Genomic DNA, 25525 nt, shown 5'->3' on the forward strand with positions numbered 1-25525 from the left:
CATACAGCAGCCTGCCATATTAGCTTTCTGTTCAAGAAGAAAGGAAGGAAATAGGCAATAAAAGACAGAAGGAAAGAGGCACCTTTGATGGGTGTATATAGAAGTAGATACTTAATGGCTCTCCATACATTTCATCTTACTACTCTCCCTCCACTCTGACAGAAGCACAAATTTGGTGCATTCCACTTTGAGTATGTGTGGTGAGGAAAAAAAGAGCTGTGCTGTTCAGGGGAGTAATAAAAGGAGCGAGGCGTACCTTTGATAAGGCCTGAGTCTGAAGATCTTATTTACTACATGAAGTGCAACACTGAAATAAGAAAAAGAGCTACCGTATTGCGGCACGAGGAAAAGAAAGTAAAAAAAGAAAACCTATTTTTGAAATTTTGTCGTATTAATACACTATTTATACCACCACCTTAAAATAGTGCCTTCTAATTTTATTAGACTCAGTAAAACATTTTATCTAACCCTGCGTGCAACTTTCCCAACGCAGCACTTAAACTGCCGTAATGACTCTGCACACAGCGGGCATGCACCAGAGGGTAGCAGAAAGAGCAAAAGTTACGGTGTACCATTCTCCTGTGCTGGTTTTAATCAAAGAGCAGAGCTCCGACCACCCAGCCAAGACATGGCTGGGTGGAGCAGCTACCGCAGTCAGCTGCCCAGTGTGCAGGACGTGAAAGAGGACTGTGTCTGTCAGTCACCGCACAGCAGAGCCCCCCCCACCACCACCACCACCACCCACCCCCACAGGGTACACCCTTTATCTCGTCTCCAGGGCAACCACGTGCCACGAAATTCCATCTGCTGACAACCGCGACAAAGCACGGAGACAACACCGCAGGAAGGTCTGCGGCCTGCCGGGGGGTATATGCTCCCGTTCAGCGGCTATTAGGACATGAAATATGATTTGGGGACATGCATAGAGTCTGCAACAGAATTTAGATTTTTTTTTTTCACGGTTTTGGAGCCAACACTTACACCAAACAATTAACATGTAGCTCTGAAGTTCTGTGTAACATTTGTGTAACACATCCATATGTATCGGTGTCATACAGCAAAACATTTCATTCAGGCAAAATATTGTATAAAATTTTATTTTTTTGGTATCTTACATTTTGCTTTTTAGTTAAAATTACCCCGATGCTTTACTACACAATTTCTTTACTCTACCCCATCATGTAACAAAATTAATACTCCTATATTTTTAAATTTCATATTACATATAAAAATAAAACGTGGAAAAATACCACTATACCTAGTATGGCAGAAGACTACCCAACCATAACCATACAATCATAATGCAGCATGTTATTTTATGCTTCTGTGTTACTATATGAGGGTTTTTTATTTTTTTTTATTCAAGTAAAACATCAAATATTAGAACTTCATTATCTCAGAAATGCACTACAAATACAAAAGGTGGGTTACACTAACTTGGATTCCAATTAGCGGCATTTAATTGCTTCATGTTTCAGTGTAATGAAAGAAAAAGCCTCCAAGGACATCAAGGAATTTGTGACCTATACTGCAAGGCATTGGTCATAGAAACTGCTAAAGAATTAATATAAATAGTCTCAAAAATCACACCGCCAAAGAGAGACAAACTGCACTAATAAAGAGCAGGCATAAAGCTTGAAATAAACGAATTTCAATATGACAAATATCATAACACTAAAGTTCTGAAACTAAACTTTTCACAAAGTTTTCACATCATTTTGTTTAACCCCTTCACAGAGAGAAGCTTACAGCTGCAAGCGCATAAAAATATAAGAAGTATTTTCACAATGTCCCGTTGACTCACACACACACACACGTCGAGGCATGCCAGGACAACAGTGCCCTGCACTCCCAGCACTCTGCGTTGTGTGACTGACATACACATTGTAACGCTAATTACTAAGCAGCATCCCCTGAATAGTCTCAGGGGTTTTAATGAAGTGCTTTCCACCAACTTCTAGACGTTTACACTTCCCTTCAAATGACTCAGAATGCACTCAAGTTATTTTCTGTCTAGCATTTACGAGGCACATTCACCAGACGCTAATATACATCTTGGTCTTTTATTGAGGCAAGCAAACAAAAACAAAAAGCAGCCTGAAACAATGGGCTTCTTTTCTAGAGACAGGTCACTGTCAACCTGTACATCAACATTGCAGCGAGGAGCACCATAGCTACTTTATCTTGCCGGCGAGACTGCGCCGATTTCAGAGGAGAAGGTCTTCAAAGGGGAACGCCTCCATGCACCCGGCTTAACGAGAGACGGGGAGATCTCTTTGATGTAACAGTAGGGTGCATTGTGCCACTTTGATTCTATTCGGAGGGACTTTAAAGTGGGAGCGGCCCTTCAGGTAAGGCCCCCTTCCACCTGCTTACTATTACGTTCGTTGCCCGTCACCCAACCCAGCTGGGGAGGGGAGTGTAGCCGTGTGGGGAGAGCCAGCCAGACGGGCCCCCTCGCACTCCCGGAGCATACCGAACGTTTCCCCCCCGCCGGCGCTCCATGCTGTGGTAGCAGGCAGTTACTTTAATTGGCAGTTGGTCAACCTACAAACTAATTCTTAAGCGATGGAGAGGTCTTAATATGGCCGAATAAAACACCAACAGAAGAGACTACAGCACATAGAGTAGTCTCTGGGATGCAGTGATACAGCCTTTGTGCAGTATACTTGACAATTTAAATTGTCAAATAAACGACACACCGCTTCTTTCTGTTTCCAGAGCGAGGAAAGAAGTTTGGGGTGGTGCAGCGACATGTTAGTGACTCTCAAATTATGTCTCTGGTATTTCGATGGAATAAGCATTAACAGTAATCTATAATGACTTGTTTATAGCAATCTGCTTTATGAATGTTGCCTTAATTAATTAAATCAACTAATCTAAAGAAATAAATTGCAACAATGCAGAGGTCACTGACGATCACAAAACGACAGGGAGAAATATACTGTACCTTTGATACCCACCCTATTCCTGTGGAATACACATCTGCGTTGTTTTCAGCTATCTAATTGCCCAAAACAGCTGAAAAGATGGGGGGGGGGGGAAACTAACGCTCTTTGATATGAGGCTGGTGCAATGCTAAAGCCTCTTCTTAGGCTGTAAAGAAAAAGATAAGAGTTATTAGCCCTGCAGTTCAGCTGGAATGAAAAAAGCCAGCCAGGCCAGCCTCCACCATTTATCGCCAAGTCTACAGCCTTTAGACTGAGTTGAGAGATTTTTGTTCAGAGGACACAAAGACATCTACCACAAGTTCTGGTAGATGATGATCTTGCCTCCGAAAGAAAGGCACTGAAAAAATAAACTGGATTTCACATCTGTGGTTACAGTTGGCATTGTGCTCTTCACAAATACAGATCCATTTTGTGAGAAGCCTCCTCTCACCAAGGCAAGTACAATTAGCCACGAAAAGGCTTCCAGGTTAGACAATTTATAAAAAAGCAAAAAGCTTGTGCAAAACTAATTTAATCCCCCCATTGTCCAAGCACTTTCTGATGAAACTTGGCAACGCGCAGGCCCGAGCTCTGGACACTAATCTAATCTAATGTGCCGTCCAAAATCTGAGTTTAGCATCTGCGTAGGCTAAATCGGCATGCAGCTCCACCATCTTTTATAATACAATCTTTTGGTTCATCACAGGAATGTACGGCACGATTACAATGTTTGCCGACCAAGTCTGCGGGAGTTATTGTAAACAGGTAACTTGCACAAATGGTGGGTTTACTGACGCAAAATTACTGCAAGACTATGTGACTCGGTCATAGTCATTTCATCTTCATACACCCATCACCCACAAGATTAAAAATATTTACTGGTTTTACGGTTGTGGCTGAAAACTAGCATTGCATTTTGGGAGACAGCTCAACAGATTTTGTTTTCTTCACACTGTTAATTACGGTGACTTTCAATAACCTGGACAACAGGGCATTTCAACTACATTGAAAAAATAAAAATAAAAAGAAAATTCAAATACACTAAGTAACGCAACAATAAACACGTCTGGCTGAAGCGAATGAGTGAACTTTTAATGTCGTGGAGGAGAAAAACAACGTATCACTGCATCCTATTCAGTCTGAAGAAGCAACAAAAGCACCAGCCTGGAACGCCATGCGACTGTAAGCATGAGAACGGTGTGCTCGGCGTGACAATCACTTTGACTGACAGGGCAGCAACAGAGTACTTCAGAACAGCCCTCAATCTGTAGTCTAACACATTTCCCTGCACAGTCTGAGGGGAAGCAGCTTTTAGGAATTCAGCATGTAATCCTTTTATCAAAATCTGTCCACAAAAACGGCGGAGTCCCCTTGCAGTGCCGCATGAGCCGCGCTCGCCGCCTCGCTCGGCTTTATTGCTAAGAAAGTCACATAATGTACTCCTGTACTTCATTTCCATTACACGAGTTCAAATTCATCAAAGCAGTCAAAGCAGCAACAATACATTATAAATGGTATAATCCTGCAACACACATCCAGCTTTACAGTCACAGTCCAACACACACACACACACACACACACGCACGCACACACACACACACACACACACAAGCAGAATGATGTCAGGCCAAATGCTATCTGAGGGAGGATGGGGGATGGTTATACAAGCATGTTTACAGGACATTTCCTGTGGCTGAGCCTTGGGAGCATCATCTGTCCTCAGACAAACAAACACTAAGAGTTCCCAAAGCTTAAAGCTATTGTGAAATTACTTTTAAACAAAAAGTATACAGGTCACGTCCTCGTTTAATAAAAATAACAGTCACTAATTACAACTATATTAAGTTGCATAAATGCCTCGGAATTACGATGGCACAGTTGGAAGAAGTAAAGATGCTGTTTACAGATTAGCTAAATACTGTCGTTTTTATAAAAACAAGCCCAATGCGTGTCAGCCATTCATTATTGCATGGCAGGAAGCTTTGGTCTGTAGCTGGTGGACAGGCGTGGGCATGGCATGGTGGCAAAGTGACACACTTAGCTCACATAATAATGGGCTGTCTTCTACTTTAGACTGAATTAATCTGGCTGCATTTATTAAAGTTTATGAAAATAAATGCTTACTCAGTTTTTATTGAAAAAAAATCAACATTAAAAAGGTTTTAATAATAACGTTGCAGAGAAATAACTTTAAAATGGACAATACGCCTTCAATTTGAGAACTATTTCAGTTTTGCAGAAAATTAAAACAGCAGGTATCTGCAGGTAGGCCAGTGATGCATAATTTCCTGGTGTACATGCCCTACCTTCTACCACTATGAGTGAGGAACAAGCAGTTGGCTCGTTGTTTGTACAGATTTTGTACAAATTGTGTGTGAAGGACACAAGCCATCAACCAAAGGCTGCCCGACTCCGAGCGGGTCTCTGAGGATTCCTTCGCTGCACTGGGACCAGCTAGGGGCCTTTGGTGCAGCGTTTTCCCAATGTTTTTCATGCACGTTTACCAGAGTCACTAAATTGTGATCCGTAGCGTGTACGCTCTGTAGCAAAAGTTTAATATACTACACGACGATAGTTTGTGGTTCACTGGTGCCAGTTGGAACAGTTTTTAACGACGCTCGATTTTTTTTTTGACAGTGATTCAGTTTAAGCTGGTCTATAGAAAATGTAGATGGAGCATCTATGACCCCACCTGTAGCCTTCTGAAAAGATGTTGTAAAAATGACCCAATTTACAGTAGCCGCTCTCGGCACACAGGCTCACACACGGGCCAGCTCTACACTACAGGGTCAGTGTGAAAACGAGAAAAGCTGAGGAATCGAGTGGTTGGTTAAAAGGTCAAACATACAGCGAGCCAGACAGTCTCAAAATGTTTTTTTCTTGGGAGCTAAACAGCCAATCCACAGCTAAAAGGCTAATAAATATCGGATCTACAGTGGTTGACAGGTGGTGAGATAGAGGAATGCAAATGAGATGCCCATGTAAACAATAGTACATGATGAGGTGTTCTGATAAACAAAAATAACGGCGGAGGAATGGAGGAAAATGATTCATTTTCCATGTCTGTTATTTTGTATGTACATAAAATTTCCGTTGTTCAAATTGTCATTTTTTTTTCATTTTTTTTTTTTTAAGCTTTGTCAGATTAATCCAATGTTATGTCCGTGTCACCACCTGGAGTTGGCTGGTAGCACGAAGCACATGTATTTTACCCTGACACATTATTTTAATAGATACCTGCCAGCCCATCAGAGAGAAGCAGTATCTGCGGCCATGGTAATAATGTACGTAATCGAAGCCAAGTATTTGCTAATGTGAGCCACAAACATAAGATATAGTATGTTCTAGGACATATTAGTAGAAGTTTTCTTGCTGTGGTTTTGTTTTTCTTCTTGCTATTTGTTTGAAAATGCGGAATGCAGCTCGGAGCTCTAAAATAAATTTGATAAAACACAAATTCAAAGAACTGAGCATCGGGTGCAGAGACTCCAACTTATTGTGGAAAAAATGTAAATCTGAACTTTAGGAGTGGCCGAATCAACAATTTGCTACATTCTTAAAAAGAAGGAACGCACTGGCGAACAGAGGCAACATTTCAAAAATTGTGTCACTGTGCAAATACTTGCGTACATAACTGTATGTGTATTCAAGTACTGCAGCTGAGCGGAGGGATTGATAAAAGTCAGCGGTTGTGTGAACCACAAGTACTGGACACAGATAGCAAAGGCTAAGCTACTTACAGCATCTGAACAAACGGTCCCTGAACAAATGGTCAATACCAACAAAAGACAAAGTTTCAAATTCAGTGAGATTTGGGACCGTTTAGACCACAATCCTCATCAGGAGCATTAATACATACATTATAATGGAGCTACAAGCATGAGAACCTGGTCCACCGAGACTGAAATATCTTATAACCATGTTGACTAAAATATAATAGAGAATAAAAAGGCCTCTGTTTTAAAGCCAAAAGCCAAGTCTGATGCTACCTTTCTTTACTACTTCATTATTCCAGCAATAACCAACAAATTATTAAATTTAAAAAAAGCAATGAATTACATTTGTCACTATCACATGGTTAGTCCTATAAAGAAGTAACAAAGAACTGTTTCTAACCACACATAATTGTCTTTAAACATGTGAGAGTCTTCCCATTCACAGCCCATATACTGTACATGTAAACTACACACACACGCATCCACACGCATACTAGAAACTGCTAAGTGCGATTTCGAGTAACGTGTAGATCCATTTCACAGGTAATGTATTAACATGAAAGTCAACATTGGCTCAACAGGCCTCATTCACACAGACAGCACATGTGAAGACATTAATTATGGTCTACTATCCAACCTAAAAAAAACAAAATGATTACTATGAAAAAAACAAAAGGGGGCTCATTGAAGGTCTTCCAGTAATGTGACCACTGATGGCAGGTCATTAAGGGTCATAAGCCTCTGTGGCGTCCTGAGTTAAAGACCATCAATCATTTACTTCCGTCTCTTTGCTTCCTGCACTCTCCCTCCGCCCCTGACTGAAACTGGGCTTTCCAGTTTAAAAAAGGACTGACCCACTCATCACTACAATGAGACGACAAATACGACCCAAAATTCCTTCCAAACAGCTCTGTAGCGGGGTTGTGTTTGGGCCCCGGTTTCTGGGGTCGCCCACTCAATTCACTGACCAACGTCTTATATGCATAGTACAACCTGGAGCGTCGAGGTCTTATCTGGTATTAAGTTGTTTGCATGGACCTTTGACATCCTGTCATGAGTGTCCTCAATTCCTCACTGCCAAAAATCAAACCATTCAGCAGGGTATAAGTACGGAACAGTTTGGGGCCTTCAGCTTCCGAGAAATGGTCCGTTCTTTTAAATACAGAGGTAAGACATGATGATCCAAATGCTTAGTGCTGCTCACTGTTTTGTGGGTGAGTGACTAAGTGGTCATGTTACACCACTGGTCGCTGCTCTTTCAAAACGAATAGGCGCAAATGGTTTCTATTGCTTCATCAGGGGGGTGTTTACAGGCAGTGCTGCCGATTTAGAGCCTTGCCAACTTTTCACGCCCCTTTTTAGCAACATTTCTTCACAAAAGCACCTAGAGACAAATCTGGTCGGACATTTTGGGACGAACCCTGGGCACTTTCTGTTGAAGAGAGTCGCCAGTGTCGCCCCCCCGAGCGCGAGGTCGAGCTTTGATTCTGCGAGCACACCGCCCTATGCGTCGCACTCAACTGACCGCACCGCAGCGGACGCAGACTGAAAGGATCATTTTAAAAGCAAATACAGCCGAAATCACAGCACAGCCGTTGTCTTCCACTTGCGCGTGGGGTGATTTTCGTCAGACGGCATCGCAGTTTGTAAAAATCAGGATTTTAGCTGAGCAGCAGCTTGGAAACGGCTTGGAAGTGACCCCTGGTTAACGTGTCGTCTCAATTGGCCGCGTCTCAGCCACTGTTTCATACTTGTTCCACTGTCTAACAACAAACACACACACACAAAAAAAGAAAATGTAAGTGAGAACAGCTTTATTTGGAATTTTGGCTGTATTAAAATACAGTATATGTGAGCAAAGACAGCAGGAGATAAGCACACAGATAAAGGGCGGTCCAGCTACATACTAGGCTTTGACCTAGTCTAGTTAAAAAGGACTGATTGGTAAATGGAGAGAGTTGATACCGATTGTCCCACGAAGCCTCATCTGTGGTGAGGACATGCATTGTTGCTTTCTCTGCACCGAGGCTACGCTACACCTCAGCTAAGTGCTCGCCACAGAACAGGCGCGCTACAGGTCGAAATGGGTGTATCGGGGTGTAAACCCTGCGTGTTATGGTATACACTGCACAAGGCCCGAACATTTCAGGCACAAACGCACATTGGACGTGCGCAAACACAGACACAGACACATACAGACTAGCAATGTGGCACATTTTAAACTCAATATAAATGGACATATTTGTGTGAGCAAAAGTTTGACGTCGTGCCTTTAACCCCCGTCAACATGTCTCCTCCCAGGTGGCGTCTCAGCTCCCGGTGACTTACAGTGACGGTCGTGATTGTCCTGTCTTCTCAAGAAGCAGCAATAAAGCAAAAAAACCATGTGCAGCAGAGGAACTGTATAGGAAGAGCGGTAAAAAAAAAAGAAAGAAAGAGCGAAAGCATGAAAAGAGTCACACTTTCTCACAGTAAAAGGCTGACGGGATCGTGCTAGGTTGAAATAGGAAAAAAAATATTTATTATTATGCTGAGTGGTGTGTTGGGGTGTGTTGCACTACGATTACAACACGCTGCTGTGGACTTTCCTTTTTCCAAGCCGGCTACTTTTCCACATTTGTTGGGACGGTATTTTCTGATCTCCCTCCACTTCTCCAGACGCACATCTGATGTCAACGGAACGAACTCCCGACCCCCGCAGGGATACGGCGGAGCAGGAAGTCCACTTCAATCAGCAGGCTGGAATTCGGGACCGAAGTTGGAAATCGAGGGGACAATGACCCACGACGGAGTGCTGGCACCCTCGTCCAGACAGTCACAACATCCCTTTATTTATCTAGTCCTCAAAGACTGTCTATCATTTCTCTGCTTCGTATGGGGGGGGTTGAAAGCCACTGAGAGTGAAAGCATCTTTCATTACTAGAGTTAAGTTAAAGCAAATTCCCGACCCCGCACTAATGATTTCCATATGTCCCGCCGTTGCCTTATGATTAGGTATTAGAGCAGAGTAAATCCATTCATATCACTGGGCCAGCTCTGACTCTGGTCCTGACTCCAGGCTGTGTTGAGACAAGCCTGTGCATGCAGTGTGGCCAGGACGGCAGACCAAAAAAAAAAAAAGTGTGTGTGGGGGGTGGGGGGAACAGAATTCAATTAAAACAACCTCCAAGAAATGAATCATGTGTTGGTTTTTTTCTTTTTTCTCTTTGTGTGTGGAGGTTTAAAGCTTTTCACCGGGCGACTCGACTGTTTCCCGGTGGAAGGGGCTGCAGGGCTCAACCCGGCTGCCGGTGGCTTGAGCTCGGAGACGGGACGGGGACCAATTCGGACACCGACGCAGCGGACTTAAATGGGCTGTAATGAATGCCGTCCTCTTAATTACGAGTGGCCTGCGGGTTTGAGGTGGCACCGGTTTAAAGAAAGAAAGAAAGAAAGAAAGAAAAGAAAAAGCAAAGAATGATAAAGAGATGATTTGTGGAGCCGTAGGGGTGAGAAAGGCCATGCCGGCCTACTTACTCTTCAGCGCGGTGATGAGCATGTTCCCATCCTTGATGAGGTCCTTGATGAATTTGTTGGTCCGCTCCAGCTCTATTTCATGGCATTTGAGGCGCTCTCTGAAGTCCGGACTGTCCAGGAAGGAGTCGCTGAACTCCAGCGTGGGGAGTCCCATTGTACCGCGGCGACCCAAAAAAACAAAACACACACACACACACACACACACACACACAGCCGCCCGTCAAACTCTGCAACTCGACATATAAACGCTTGTGCTTTTCATCGCGCAGTTCCGAAGTAGCAGACCCGTCTCCGAGGCCCCCCCCCCCCCAAAAAAAAAAAAAAGTTTTCCTGCTCCGCTTGGTTCCTCACTTCCGCTTTGATTTTCTCCTCTTTTCTTTTTTCTTTTTTTTTTTCTCCCGGCTACCCATCATAAAACAAAACAGTGGTCGTGTGACTCCTGCTGGTTAGTGTCGGACGGTTTATGACAGTTCCTGTAGACCAGGCCTCGGTCCACGTCCGACTCGAGAACTCGGTTCGGGGGACTTCATGTCGTAGGCTACGTCGACCGGCCTCTTTCGGGGGGGGGGCAAAAAAAATAAAAAAAAATAAAAACAGGAGCGTGTTCGTCACATTAGTAATTAATGTCATTGAAACAACGTGGCATATGTCGGCCTCTGTGGGCTTATTTCCACAGTTCTGTCCTGCTGGTACTATGGTTTGAGAAGTAGTCCTGGGTCGGAGCCGGGCTGGCTCAAGGGTTTTGGGAGTTCCTGAGCAGAATTTGACCCCCCCCCCACAGCATTTCACTCCCCACGGGTTTTTTAAACCACCAATCACTGAGAGAAAGAAAATACATGAACAGGGTTTCTGTGCAAATACCAACCCCCCCCAAAAAAAACCAAAAAAAAAACCAGGAACTACAATTCCAGGAGATAGTAGAACAAAAGCACTTACTGATTTTAGGACAAAATGGTGGCCACGATGCCCACGATGCCCGCAGCACTGCATGCCTGAGTGTCAGGGCCAGCTTCGAGTCGGGGACAACCTCGTTCAGCACCACCGCGCCCTCGGTCCACGCGTGCATTCATCTTATGAGGGGGGGCCTTTAAAAAATACGCGGGACCCGCAGGAAACGGGCTACTCCCGGCAGAATTCGGCGACAGCTTCGGCATCGGCCTCGCAACCAGACGCGGCGACGCGAAGCCAACCGAATGCCGCAGTGGGCTTCTTCCCAAATTCACAAAAATTTTCTGTTTACCAGGCTAGTCCATAGTCTGGTAAACACTACTCAGTGCTCCAACTAAACACTTAAGCTATATTATACTTTTGAATTTGATTTTATCTTATTGTTACACCCTCTGAGCCGCGACTCTTACCCCATCTTTTGGGGGTTTTTTTGTTTTTGTTGTTGTTAAATTATGCCTGTGGGATTACGTTTTAAAAGTGTGAGCTGTATACAGTGTAGAAAGTACGGGTGACAATGCATCATACTGGAATTACTGAGGATTTGAGGAGCGGGATCTAAATGAATACCCTGGTAAAGGAAGGTAATTAAACTAGGACCTAATTGGAGTCGGAGGAATTTGTCACATTCTCTGCGTGCGACAGGGAAGTATAGTGATAACCAGGTCGCAGTCCGAATGAGTATTACGGTAGGCAAGGAGCACCATTGGCACTAAGTCTTGTGGATGGACCTTTCTACTTATGGCGCCTTAATGCATCAGGAGGCCCCGGGAAGAGGCTTTATCTTTGAGCGAAGTGTAAAAACAATCTCCGCGGAGAGCCGGATGTTGCCGCGCCGGCTCCAACACACACGAACGAAACCGCGTTAATAATTTAATGCTTCACCGTCGAGGACGGGCGTTGAGCTCGGCGATGCCGGGGGGGCAGGCTTTTGGTCAGTGCCGCTCGGCGGGGAGGCTCACATCCTTCTTCCTTGATAGCTAACTAGCAACCTCTTCCTAGTAAGATAGCCGACTTGACCGTAGGTAGCAGTGAGATAAATCATCGGGGACAGATAACCTTCCTGGGCCGCGTCACGTGGCTCCAGCTGAGTTGTTACTGTGTGTTAACTTCATATTCCAGCAATGGCCACTAGGCCTCTGGTCAAGCTTCATTTTCGCTAAATTACCCCCTTTTTTTTTTTCCCCTCTCGCTCACTTACCATACTCATGCTATGTGAGAGTGTTGCCAGGATGCTTCATCTGAACAGGTAAAAAAAATAATTTAAGCAGCATGCCAGGAATATTTTCCCCAGAAATTTAACGGGCGGGTCCTGCTTCACCCAAACGGACCCCAATTACATTATGAATCTCCCAGAGCAAGGGGGCTGAAAAGGTCGCTTCCTATGTGTCCTTTAACCGAGGGATTCAGGTCTACAACTTAACAATTTTGACTTCCATCTCAGAAATAGTACAAAAAAACAGGATGGGGACCCGGTCTCGTATGTCAGGAATCAATCCACAGTCATGATGCCCCGGCACTGTTTGAGAAATTCTCACTGAAGATCGTTCGACGAACTATTCGGATCTGAAGAGGACAACGGATATATACACTACGGTACAGAGGTTCCCGATGTAGGCTCATCCTGGCTCTTAGGTCTGCCTGGATTATCTGCATTCTCTGACGAAATAACCCATCATCATCTTCCATCACCTCTTGCTGGTTAACGTTTCACCCATGATTTACGGGTCTGACACTGTTATCCTATTCCTGACTCCGTGAAACCCATACCCAAAAAAAAAATAAAATAAAAAATGCCTGGGCGATGCCACGATCAGACAGGCATGGAGGGCATGGAACTGGAACAAAGACTGGCCTCTGGCTGCACCTGAGGAATTAGCAGCAGCGGCTGCGTCTGTGTCCCTACACTCGCTTACAGTGATGAAATTTCAAACCTAGTGGTGAAACTGAACGGGGACCCCGAGTGATTCGTTGGGAGGGTGTAACGCTCGTCACGGTCACCACTAAAAATCACATTAAACCCGCATGGGACAGAGCCGGCCGGTGAGCCCAGTTGGGCCTTGGGGAAACGTAATTATTGCAGCCATAATCGTGCCCTGGCACTCACTAACCATTTGGTGGGTATATGACCATGGGAAAAAAACAATGGTTCAGTGAACAGGTAATTCGCTACAAAATAAAGCTAAATATGCAGTGCACTCGAGCTGTATGCTGCTTATACAAGAATTATCTAGACAAGTAGTCTAAAATATTGCCTCAGCAACACACCAGTGGAGACCTGCGTATGAGTGGTTAGTTGTCTGAAGCATGGCTAATTGCAATCTAAAATAGCTGCCTGTAGAGTCTTTGAGGGAAATTTGGTTTAATTAAGATGATACTCAGTAGAGAACTGTGTCCCGTACCCTCCTCTCGTAAAAGGCATTTGCACATTCATATTAGTCATGCAAACATGAGTCTGCTGAGGAGCAGCGTGCTCGTCTTTCTCTGTGACTGCACCTATGGAGACCAACAAAAAAAAAGGCATGGCAAAGGCAAGCAAACAAAAAACACAAAACACAACAAACACCAAAAACACACAAACTTTTTTCTTTTTTTCCCATATTGGAGATGAAGGAAAGGGGAGAGGGTGATGACGCGCGCCTCGGTCTCTTTTCTTGCATTAAACGGGGCCTCTCTGGCCCTTCCTGATGGAGAATCATCAGCTCAAATGGGGGGGGGGGGGGGAGGCTTGGATTTCACTACAGATATCAATAAGCCACGCAGAATTATCATCATCGATTAGCTCTGCCGTGAGTTGTGCACAAGTCAGGCGACTTCTGATTAGATTTCCTCTGATATCGCTGCCTCGCACGGTGGGGCAGTCGGTGGAGGTTGGAAGATTGTCTGGTCTCCTCGTGGTGAGAGAGGCGGCGGGGGGGGGTTGTTGGTTCCTAACGTGCCCCTGTCAATTCCAGCTCCCGTGCCATCATTCTGAAGCAGCGGCCCTCAGGGGTGCAGTTCGTTACATCCACACAGTGAGCGGAGAAATGTGATACAAACCCTGTTGCTCCGAGTTAATTGCTGTGTGCACTCCGCGGTACCGAACTGGGTTATTGGGCGGGAGATGATGAGTGGGAGATGGACTACGAACAAAAATAAGTTTCTGCTCAATGCACTGCTCTCAATCTCTCCGTCTGAAAGCGCAGAGTTTAAACTGTCACACTTGACGTGTGTATTAGTGGCCGGGATTTGGCTGAGGGTTCCGATTAATGCCGGCATTTCATATCACAGTCAGTGTCAGCCGCAGCTGCAGAGTGTACGGTAGCATCAGATAGAAGGGACATTATGCCAGTGTTGTTGTGTTAATTCTGAATTCGAGACAAACGGATGCATCATTTAAAAAAAAAAAGAGAAAAAAAAGAAAGACAGGATAAGATAACTAAACTTCTTGTGATGGCAATTACCTCTAAATAATATGAGCTGTTTTCCCCAATTAACAATTGACAGTAGCATGCGTACTCTTCATTTGAATCAGGTATTAAGGTAATTGCACAATTTCCGGGTGGCGCTCGTCTTAGTTCCAGAGGAAAGCTTTTGAGAACAAGACCCGTCACTGTTATTCCAGCTCATGATTAATGACCCTAATTTAGAAGGTTTTTTTTAATCCAATCATGCTCTGACATTTCCCATCAGATGAGTCCTTCCTCATTCTTTCCGTTGTTTACCCCCTGACAGCGCAATCTGGCAAAGTGGCGAGCGCCGGGCTCTTGTTTATGACTCCCATGTCCAGATGACGTTTGAGCAGTTATGCATGATTACCTCCTCTTTACACAAAGAGCCATTTCTACAGCAAAGCAAGGGTCCACGGGGAGAGCATTTACTGCTTTTCACTGCACAGTGCAAATTGGGATGGTAAGCTTTTGCAGCTTGAAACGCCGGGGCCGCGCACGACTCCAGCCTGGCGTCAGGTAAAGGACACATCCTCTAGAAAACGCTGGGGCTAGAGGGAAAATGCAATCCAGCATACACGCGACAGCCTCGTCTGTGCCTCTGCATTTTTCCTCGCTTTCGACTTAAAAATCTTCTCAGTGCACACACAGGAAGGGGTTATCCTCAGGACAAAAGCAGATTTACTTTTTGGCTTCGCTGACCTTCATAAAGAGGCGATACCTGTACAGGTGGACCCGAGGCTCGAATTCAAGTCTGGCTGATAAATTACAAAGTGCTGCTCTACCAGCAGCTTTGTAAGCAAACAGTTTGTGTGCTTTGCCGGGAGTTTGTCTTTAATTCTGGGGGCAGCAGAGATTCAAAAAGAGACCTCTAAAATGAAGCGGGCTCCTGTCGAGCCAAATAAACTGCTCTGTCAACTTCATCTTGTTGGCCCCACACTGTGAGGAGGTTTCGGTACATCACCAATCATTGCGCTGAATGTGAAAAACTGAAACTGTGGAGCAGAGGATAGTACTTAAGAGATTTTAGTGTTACTACACTAGAGAGAAGCCTTAGTTCTTATTTTTAAAACCAGAGATGTAGGATGCAGGGTAGCACTTCAAGTGCCGGCAGCTGCTTTTGATTTCCTCTGAATTTTAGAAAAGACTTTGATTCCATTTTAGCTCAAAGTGGAATATTTCACATCTTATACATCACTGAAAAATGAATGACTCGCTTCTCTTTATTGGACAGAAAAACAGATTCTTTCCACCTCACCCTGTGACCACAAAACAACAGTTCTGTTCGGAAGAGAGAGAAGAGCCTGATTGAGAGGGAACGTTTATAATTTGTGCACTAAATACATGAATATGTGATTCTTTCTTACAGTTTTCCTTAATTGTCACGAGGGTTTTTATCCTTACATCCTTACTTTCAGAAAAGCACAAACACAAATTCTTTGGAGTCATTTCTTTTGCTGCCCAACCCAACAAACATGCTACTTCACTAGTTTTGAAAACGACTATTTCAAAAGGGCCATGATTAAAAACCAGCCACGTGCAATAAGTGGAATAATTTATTGGACAAATCATTTTTAACCATCTGGGAGTTAATAGCATAGGATCCGGTTGATATCCTAATGCAACAGATTGCGTGTAAAAACTGGATCAATCTCTCTCGCGGCTCACTCCATCTGGACACCATGCTTTTGACCAGACATCCTTTTCGAGTGCCATTTTTCTTCTGTTTTCCTCATCAAGTACTGGGCTTTCGCAGCTTTTGTGGAAATACTTGACACGGAGAGAAGTTTGGGTAAGTTTATGGATAAACCCAACCAATATGTCATTTAACATGAATAACATGAACTGAATATGAACGGTTTTCTCCTCTGTTTCAGTGGTCTTGTGTACTTTCACATTTGCTGTTTTTTTTTTTGTTTGTTTTTAAAAAAAAATGTGTTTTAAGGCTGGTTTGAACACTTTCAGTTACCAACTTCATTATGGCAAAAGTGTCTCTGAAACTGTTTTGCATCAGTACATTTTTTTACTTAGGGTTTTTTTCTTTCACTTTTTGAAGTATTTATATAAAAAGCAATGCTACTGGGGCCAAGAGTGACCACAAAATGGTGACAGAATCTATTTTTAGCAGAGACACAGTAAACAACAGAGCTGTCACAGCTACAAATTGTGGGTGATGAAATATTGCACCGTAAAAATGATGTTACTTGTATGGCCTGAGTCCTGCGCCATTCTCTGCCAAACAAACCTTTCGGGTGACTGGTTTATTAGTATTCCTCAAGCAGACCTAAGAAAAGCTGTTGAGACGCTCTTGATCAGATAAATCAGTATTAAGGGTTTTCATCAGCGAGAGAATTACACAGGTCCTCCAGTGCTTCAGACTCTTCCTCGGGGAGGCTGAATTATAATTTTACATTCTTCAAAAAGTTTTCCAATCATCTTCCCTTCTCATGGTTAAATTTAAAGCCCATTAGTTTTATGTCACCTGGAGTTTCCCCTATCCAATATATTTTTCTGCTGACGGGCAGAAAGGGCCAAAGAGATTAACTTCCGCAGAGCATGCTAAAGGAGAAACCTAGCAAACAATTCCCCCAAAATTCAAAATTGCAGCATCCGAGCGGTTCCCAGAGGCAAAGGAGGAGTGTTACGTTTCCAAGCAATATAAGCGCATACAGTAGGAGAGGAGTTACATGCGGCGACACTGGGTGGCCGTGAGCTGCTGAAAAGATCAACTTCTACCGTCATCTCATAGAGAGACGCTATTCAAGATTTTCAGGACTTCGGACATTTTCTGTATAAACCTGTCGCAGGTGTGTGTGTGTGTGTGTGTGTGTGCGCGCGTGTGTCACACTCGGCGGCTGACACAAAGGCAGTCTTTGGCCATTGGGAGATGAAACAAAAATTGCTTTGGAGCTCAGGCTGAATAACTGTTATTGGGTCTATTGCATGTTTGAAAAAAAAAAAAAAAAACATCCGTGAGTAAAGGAAAGCTCCCTCAGAGGAGATCGGTATTGCTTCCAGAGGAATGTGATTCGAAGGAAAGCCTTAATAACGACGTGGCTTTCAATTTTAAAAGGCACATAACTGTATCCCTCCTCTGCTGGTGATTGACTGATAGAAGCTTTGTTGGGTGTCTCTGGGATTTACAGCTCTGAGCCAGGTAATTGAATAGGAAGAAGAAAATTTATTAGCATCGGTCTTAGCCACAAAAGAACCAACGCAACTAAAAGCAGTATGTGGCTGAAAGTCACTGCTGTATTTCCGCTCAACACAGATATTGATGTTTATAATGCAGTCACATTAACTTAGGGATTTTCACGGTCCATCAGCATGGTGCACAGAATATCATCAGACAGGCTAAATGCTGCCACAGAGTAGAAAGAAAAGGGCTAAATCCTGAGCGTTGGCACAGATGAGGGACAACAAATCCATAACAGTACCAGCCACATCAGCAGTTACATCATTCTGAATGGGCTCAATAGATTGATGCCCCACAGACCATATTCAGTTTGCCATACTGCATCATAGCTGTGCCTTTCAGTCAAGCTGCCGGGGCCATTTTTGTAATGGGGCTCAGAAACAACAAATTTAATGGCGGGTAGCTTCGCTTTCCTAGTGGCTAATTGTACGAATACAGAAGCAACGACGACAATAAAAACAACTACAACTACAACAACAACAAAGATCTTAGTAACCACAGTTTTTCATTACATTCTTGAACTATACTAATCAAAACTAGACTAGGATCTACAGCTACACTAAAGGCCCCATGAGTCTGTAATTCTCAAACCGCGTAGAAAAACAATGTTGTTTCTTGTATGAAAGATAACGTAGAGTTGACCGTGCTATTCTTAGCTCTTTAACACCAGTGGGGCAGAAGCAAGACTATGTTACCCTCACTATGCAGCGGACGCCGTGGCCAAAAATTTGCCACACAGGTTAATGGCACATTGAATTTCCCCACATTTCCCAAGATTCCCCTGAGCCCGGTTCCTTAATGACACCACCAAGGGTGATCTGAATGAGCTCAGACGCAGTGCAACCGTAGCACAGATAAAGAAAAGGACCAAAGTCAGAAAACTGACTCGGTAATGTCAATCACACAAGTTTGCCGACATTAGCCACCGTAAGCTACTGGTCATGCCAGACCGAGTAATGGTGAGTGTATTGTATCAAGTGCTTCATTGCTTGCTGAACTCTTCCTCTGCATGAGAAAGGCTATGATGTGTCTGTTATCAGAACCTACGTACTCGTGTTTAAACTTAGTGCTGAGCCAGGCAAGGACAATGTGGCAACAAAGTGGAATCTTAGACCTCCTGGTGGCATTAAAGTAAAGTGAGGGTGAATCCCGCTGACCGCCGGTCATGGCGATTTATGTCTGTACCAAATAACTGTATGTGGGAGTCAAATATGGGAAGGCGAAAGAAAATAGGACGTATGACGTATGACATGACCGTAGCAGCAGACTCTAGATATAATGAAATTACCATGTCCGTTATCAACCTTTGATAAAATACTGTAACTTCATATGGCACCATCTACAACATGAGATAAAATCCACTGTTCAATATTTGGAGATTAAGGACTTTTTCAAAGCATTGCAAACCAACAGGCAGTTGCAACAAGCCCCAAATTTATAACCGCATAGTTGTGTCTTGGTACATTAACTAAATCAGTTTGGTATCCAAGCAGGCATGACTCCAGTAAAGCAGGCGTAGTGACATTTGGACCCAGCCGTTTCACAATGCTGTCCAAAGCATTTTCCCAAAATTGACAAACAAGGCCACATTCCCAAATTTCATATCACATTGCCCACCGTGCAGCAGATGCTGCTCGCAAATGTCAAGTTATTATTTGTTCTCTCTCGCAGGCGTCATGTTAAACGTCGCAAAGTAGGCCTCCCAAGTCTACGTCCCAGTGCCAGGTCAGGTCAGGAATAATGACTCTCTTGACTGTCTGTAACGACGGCACCGAGACTGTCACCCGTCTCCTCGCCAGCGAGATCTTACACAAGGCACAGAGCTGGTAAATAAGCAACGGGGAGCGGAGACTGCAGTTGACGGAAACTCGATAATCCAAGGTCAGGGCATTTAACAGACAAAGACAAAGGGCTAATCGAATCGCTTTTCGTTTGCCTCACTTCACCGGCAGTGCCAGTCACACCGAATGACTGAGGGGCAGCTTCCACGTTGAAGATTTATGCGGATTTGAAAAGTTGCATTGAGCTTGCCAGGTCAGCTGTGGTTACCGTGTCAGTTTTACAGCTTTATGAACATTTCGGGACAAAAGATGCCCCAAAGAACAATTAAACCAATCCTTCTGATATTTCCTGGATGCAGTTTGATTTTACTGAAAAAAGGCTTGATGTAACATCTGCGTTCAACATCGCTCCGTCTATGTATTGAAATATTGTGTGCAGTCAAGGCATCGGATCAGCCACGCTGTCAATACCTCACTGTGTCTGGATTTATCCTTTTCTTGAAAGCAGATTATACTCTTGGCTTTTCGTGTCTCGTGTGATTTGACGAGCTGCTTTGCCAAACATCTCTCGCTGTTGAATGTGAGGTATTATAGGAAGGAGAGTATCGGGGGAGGGGGAGGGAGACTGTTGTGATGCTCAGGTGTGACAAATCCCTCTGTGAGTTCGTCATAAAACAGCTGCAGATTAGAAACGGGCTGCTCAGGGAGGGGTGTGACACAGCTGAATGATACAAAAACAAATCACGTTGTATGATTATCGTTATTATTTATTCCTTACGGATATCATGATACGGGTTACCTTCAACAGATACTCTCTGCATCTGTTTTATGGAACAGGTATTATCTTTATTGGACGCAGAGGACGGTAAAATGGCTCTGTTTTGTCACCGACACAGTCTGTGAAAATACGCAGCGCCTCAGTCTACAGTGTGACGCGCGCACTTGCCCCCGACGGTGGCTCCTGAGTGGTGAGAAAGAAGTTTCAAATAAAGGTTTTGCCCTAAAGAAAAAAACAAAAACAAAAAACTGCAGTGCGAGCATAATTTAAATGTCCATATAAACTTGCTCTCACCGATGTTGTCTTAATTATGAGAACTCAAGCAGCACCGTCCAAGAGTTTGAGTTGGATGTCATAAATATATAAATGTTAAAGCTGGTCTTAAACTGCTACGGTGTATATGTTGTACCGTTCAGTTTAATAGCATATATGGCACACAGATTATTAAGTCTTTTGGAAACATGCAATGCGTACGTCATGGCTAATCTAACAATTCCAGGTACGGGTAATATAAGTAGCGTTCTGATAGTTAGATCATTACCATACTGATTGAGACATTGGGATTTTTTTCCCCACAGAGGACAAGACTACTCTGTGTGGACAGAGAGTTATGTGCCTCTGCCTGCATTAGCCGGCCAACAGAGGAGCAACATGAAGACATAGTGAGAGAAAGTGATGTGGAGAAGGTCCCAGGCCAGATTCAGTCTCAGCACACTGAGGGCTGATGCTACGTTCCTCCCCCTTGGGCCAGTTACAGTGTGTTCTTTGTTATATGCCCACTTAAACACCAAATTTTTAATGCGATTCTTATGCTTTTCTTCAAAAATGGTCCTACAGTCTAAGTACAACATTACTTTCTTGCCCTGCATGTTGTTGCTTTAGCTTTCCTAATAAACCTTTCGGCTTCTATTTTGTGATCCCGGTGCAAGTTATAAATAGCTGGCGAGCACAGGGTTTGTCGGTTGGCACCGCGTTCATTAGTATGCGCGACATGAATGATAAACGAAGTATGGATTTCAACAGGGCCCAGTGGAAATGCTCAGCAAGTTACAACATTATGTTCGAACTGCAAGGTTGCCGCACAGTTTTTCATCACCGCCAGGAGCCATTGAGTGTGTGTCCAGACTCTTTGACTGTTTCAGTGACGGGAGTGAGAATAAATAACTCGCCCCTATGCATGTATGCGATGTTCATTTATTAAATTGCGTTGACCTCCTTGACCTCCTTGTTGGTCTCTTGTTCCTGCTTAGCTCTTCCCCTCGCTTTTCTTTTTTTTTTTTTAAACTACTTCTAGTACTTCCCTGTACAGACAATCCTAAGTCACTCTCATTTGAAGCATGTATTCTGCAATAACGCGCGCATGGAGTAAGCAGCTGTCACTGCTGTCTGTACAAAATGACTCAAAAACATGGCAGGGCCTCAGGGACCGTCCGGTGGGAGACCACTTGATCTGCGGCTTACATGTGCAAACTGCCATTTCAGAACGACTGAATCTTGAGGGCTATATGTCATTGTTTTCACAAACGGTCTGATCTGAGGCTTCTCGTGGTCTGCCATTGTTTGAGTAAACACAAAGACATCTTTTGTGTGGAAATGCTAAACTGAGATTAGCTCCAGCAGTCAAGCAGGCTACACGGAGCCTCAGAAGAGCGAGCAGTAATCACACAGTAGCTCTCTGATGGTGTGGAAAGCTCTGTAACTGAACCACTTAAAACAAACTGCACAGCTGCTCCAAAGGAAACCCAAAGGAAATCTCTGAAGATTATCCACCAATTGCACAAGTTAAGAAATCCAGCGGGATATTCTGAAGCCCATATTACATTGATTTTGTGCCGTTGTACAATAGAGTAAACATATCTGTGGCTCTATTGATTTCAGTGGTTCTGTTTTCGTAGGATAAATGGCCAAATCAAGTACGTTCATGCGTAATCTCCATTTTATTCATAACCTCTGGAATCCTCAACGTAAGTGGAAAATGCCACGTTGCAGCGGCACTTTATTGCAGCCATCTATCAGTACACGAGCTTGACGTTGGTGCTTCCATGCAGTGCCTTTACAACAATTTTAAATTTCACTACGGCATCAGATCATTTAGATTTTACTAACGTAAGGAAGATATCCATAAATCATTTTTCTTTGTGCGGTCAAATTGTTTTTCTCAGCCCGGATAAGAACTCTGGGTTGTTAAAATGGATAAGTGGTCTCCCAACAATACACTTATATCTTCTCATGTGCAGCCTCAAACATGTGTGCATGGGCATTTTAAAACGAGACGCATCTCACTTAATGCGAGGAGCTCGCGTGCTGTGATGTGTGAAGACGATAGCTCCGACAGTTCCCACTATTATTCCATGATTTACTGTAATTCTCTCAGAAGGGGCATCTGCTTTGTTTTCAGATCTTTACTTCCCAGCTCCCCGTGGCTCTTTCCTGTCGTGTATTTTTCGCCCACGCTTTGTCACGGCCATAAAGGAGCTGTCTAATGCGCCGATTAGTCTCCGAGACAACGTTAATCAAGAACCCCCTCAACAGTAAAAACCTTGATGTCCGGTCCACCTGAAGAGACAGCACCGCCATCTGCGGCCCATCCCAGCTGTTTGTAGTGCACTTTCAAAATTAATTTGGTTTCTGTTTTCCCCTGTACAGGAAAAATCGGTCTGACTGATCTACCATCCGGGGAAACACAATCCGCACATGTGACACACTGGTCTGCATGAAGGGTAAAGTGCACCGCTCTTGAGAGCAATTTCCTCATTTGAGCTTTAAGTCAATAAGGTCAAACATTGGACATTAATCACCAGAGTTAAAAAAAAAAGAGAGAGAGAGAGAGAGAAAATCTCTATGTCCCAGTACAAAGAGAAGTGGCTCGCTGCTCAACCTATGAGCGTAAACCTAGATTTCAAGCGTACAGCTCATTAAACCTGAATTGAATTCCTTCTCAGTTGCCTGTGTTGCAGATCTGTATTCACCTGGGGCGATAAACCTCTTCTGGCTACCAATTAAGGGGAAAACATTTACATGTGCAGCCCAATTCAAATGCACCGACGTCAGGCCAGACATGCTCAATCACCTCCAGGTCTGTCTCATTCATCACGACCCGACTTACAGCTGCAGTCTCCTTGTATATTGATTCTCCAAACACACGTGTGCACCTGCTCTCGCTCAGGCATCCGGGAGGACATTGTAGCTCGACTGGGATAATACCGGGGTTTGCTGTTGGGCTTTGATGGTGTGCAACTGTCATACGGGCAAGACACCACCAGACAACACCTCGTGTAAGACATCAGAGGTGAATGATTTAAGCCTTGAGCGTATTGGCAGTCTGTATGGTATTGACACTGGCATCGATTCTGCAAGTATCATTGTTGCAGCCACCCTTTAGAGGTTGGCTGCCCGCGGGGCATTCGAGGTGTACTCCGCCATTACCTGCCGGAGTCAGCTGGTTCGTACAATGAAGTATCCCTCTAGTCAACGAGGAGGGAGTTTGGGTTCACGGTTGAAAACTTTTAAAAGGGGTTGGCTCAAACAAACAAACAAAAAACCCAAACCAAAAACAAACTTTTTTTCTTACCCCTGTTGGTTTCTGCAGATAGTTTTGGTTTTATAGAAGACAGAAGTTTGGAGATTTAAGTCTGTGAATCTTCTGCTCCACTGTAAAGGGAAGGAAATTATTTTGTGCCCTTCAGAGCACCGAAAAATTACATTTTGAAAAACCTCCCTACCTGTGTGCCTTTCCAGAAACAGTGTCCTGGATACTCTGGATAAACCACTGAAACCCCTAGTCAACAGTTTTTACGGGGGCCGATTTCTTTGGTAAAAGGAAGTGAACAGTTTTCACTGCAACATCAAGGTCAGTGGATTAATCCTGAGTAACTGACACGGACAAATTCCCGGTGAGATTTTGAATACCGTGAGCAGCACCAACGAAATCTTACCAACCTCCACTGTATTCGGGTGGAAGTGGAAATCTCAGAAACCGGTCTGCATGGCCACTCAATAGTCTGGACACATTCTGTTTTCAAACTAATTCGTACTAAGTCAACCAATTTCGTAATTTTTTTCTCAGCTTTCATTTTTACTGCATTTGATATTTTTCACATTTTAACTGTTGGCGCCCGGATTAGACCACAATCCCTGCGGGTAAACAACAGGATCACTGCACCCCTCTGATACAGTGAAAAGTGAAAACACTCCTCACAAAAGACCTTTCAATATGCATTTGAACATAATGATATAATATAATAATCATCTGCCTCTGTGCTGAGCCATTCAATGACTTTTTCAGCTTTGGACTGCATGCTTTGAACAATGTAAAAAAGGACAGAGACCTCACTGATGCTTTCACTTAATCTGAAAGCGGGGCTCTTTTATCTCTTCTTCTTCTTTGCTTTTTAAGGTCTATGCTGTAAAACTTTATGTGCATGCACATACTCCTTCCTCTTACCCTCTTCACGTCTTGTTAGTGTAGACCTTCTGGATAACATAACAATACAATAAGCTCCTTCATCTTTTTACAATAAATCATAGCTCCAAGGAATCTTAGGGGCTGATCGAAATACTGAATATGCAGTTTTGTTTTCCCTTGTTTTTTTTTAACCGAGAGCAGATTCAACGAGTGCAACTTCCCCACCCAAGCACTCGGCGAGCGTTCAGCGTCAGAGTGATAGTCGGGCGGCTGGTGTTTGAGTAAATGAGTGCTGAAGTGACACAGCTGTTCTTACTTCACGTACCGCGAATTACATTTGAATGTCAAATGCATTTCCTGTCCAGCTAAAACAAGAGCACAACTGCTATGTTGCAAGTGCAAAAAGGCTTCAGCTTGATTCTATCACTCATGGAAATTGTTGGATCTCTTCTACTAAAGTGTGAAGTGGGCAAATATGGGGCTTTCTAATAATCCAGCCAATTTAAATTTAGGGATGAACAGCAAAAAGAAGCAGGGAGATGAGGAGAGTGTGGCTTCTACTGTTTTATTACTTAGTTTCACTTTGAAGGAACCCTCAGATTGCTTCAACTGATCCAGGTTTTACTGTGGCCTGCCACCCAGGGAATCTTTAAATCAGGCAATATGTCAGGCCCATGAAAGGTTCGCTGCACCTGGCTTTACTGTAAAGTAGGGAATGAAGCTGTAAAATGCCAAGCGATGAACTGGATGCTCCCATGCACAGCCGGGCTCCAGACCAAGGATCAACCCAGCGTTTACCGCTCGCTCCTTCCTCCGCGGAAAAAATGGAG

At 43.9% G+C, this 25525-nt stretch overlaps 1 protein-coding gene across 5 annotated transcripts in view; it reads right to left on the reverse strand.

Annotated features, from left to right (window-relative positions):
* LOC120791790 (rho GTPase-activating protein 42) overlaps positions 1–10677 on the reverse strand; it is a 61162-nt gene extending 50485 nt beyond the window's left edge. For all 5 annotated transcript variants that reach the window (XM_040130503.1, XM_040130504.1, XM_040130502.1 and 2 more), the window contains exon 1: positions 10163–10677. In XM_040130503.1, coding sequence (XP_039986437.1) covers positions 10163–10316 — 154 coding nt within the window. In that variant the 5' untranslated portion in view covers positions 10317–10677. The remainder of the gene's footprint in view (positions 1–10162) is intronic.
* Positions 10678–25525: the final 14848 nt, after the last annotated feature.

This window comes from Xiphias gladius, chromosome 7 (assembly GCF_016859285.1).
Source record: "Xiphias gladius isolate SHS-SW01 ecotype Sanya breed wild chromosome 7, ASM1685928v1, whole genome shotgun sequence".
Classification (NCBI taxonomy): Eukaryota; Metazoa; Chordata; class Actinopteri; order Istiophoriformes; family Xiphiidae; genus Xiphias; species Xiphias gladius.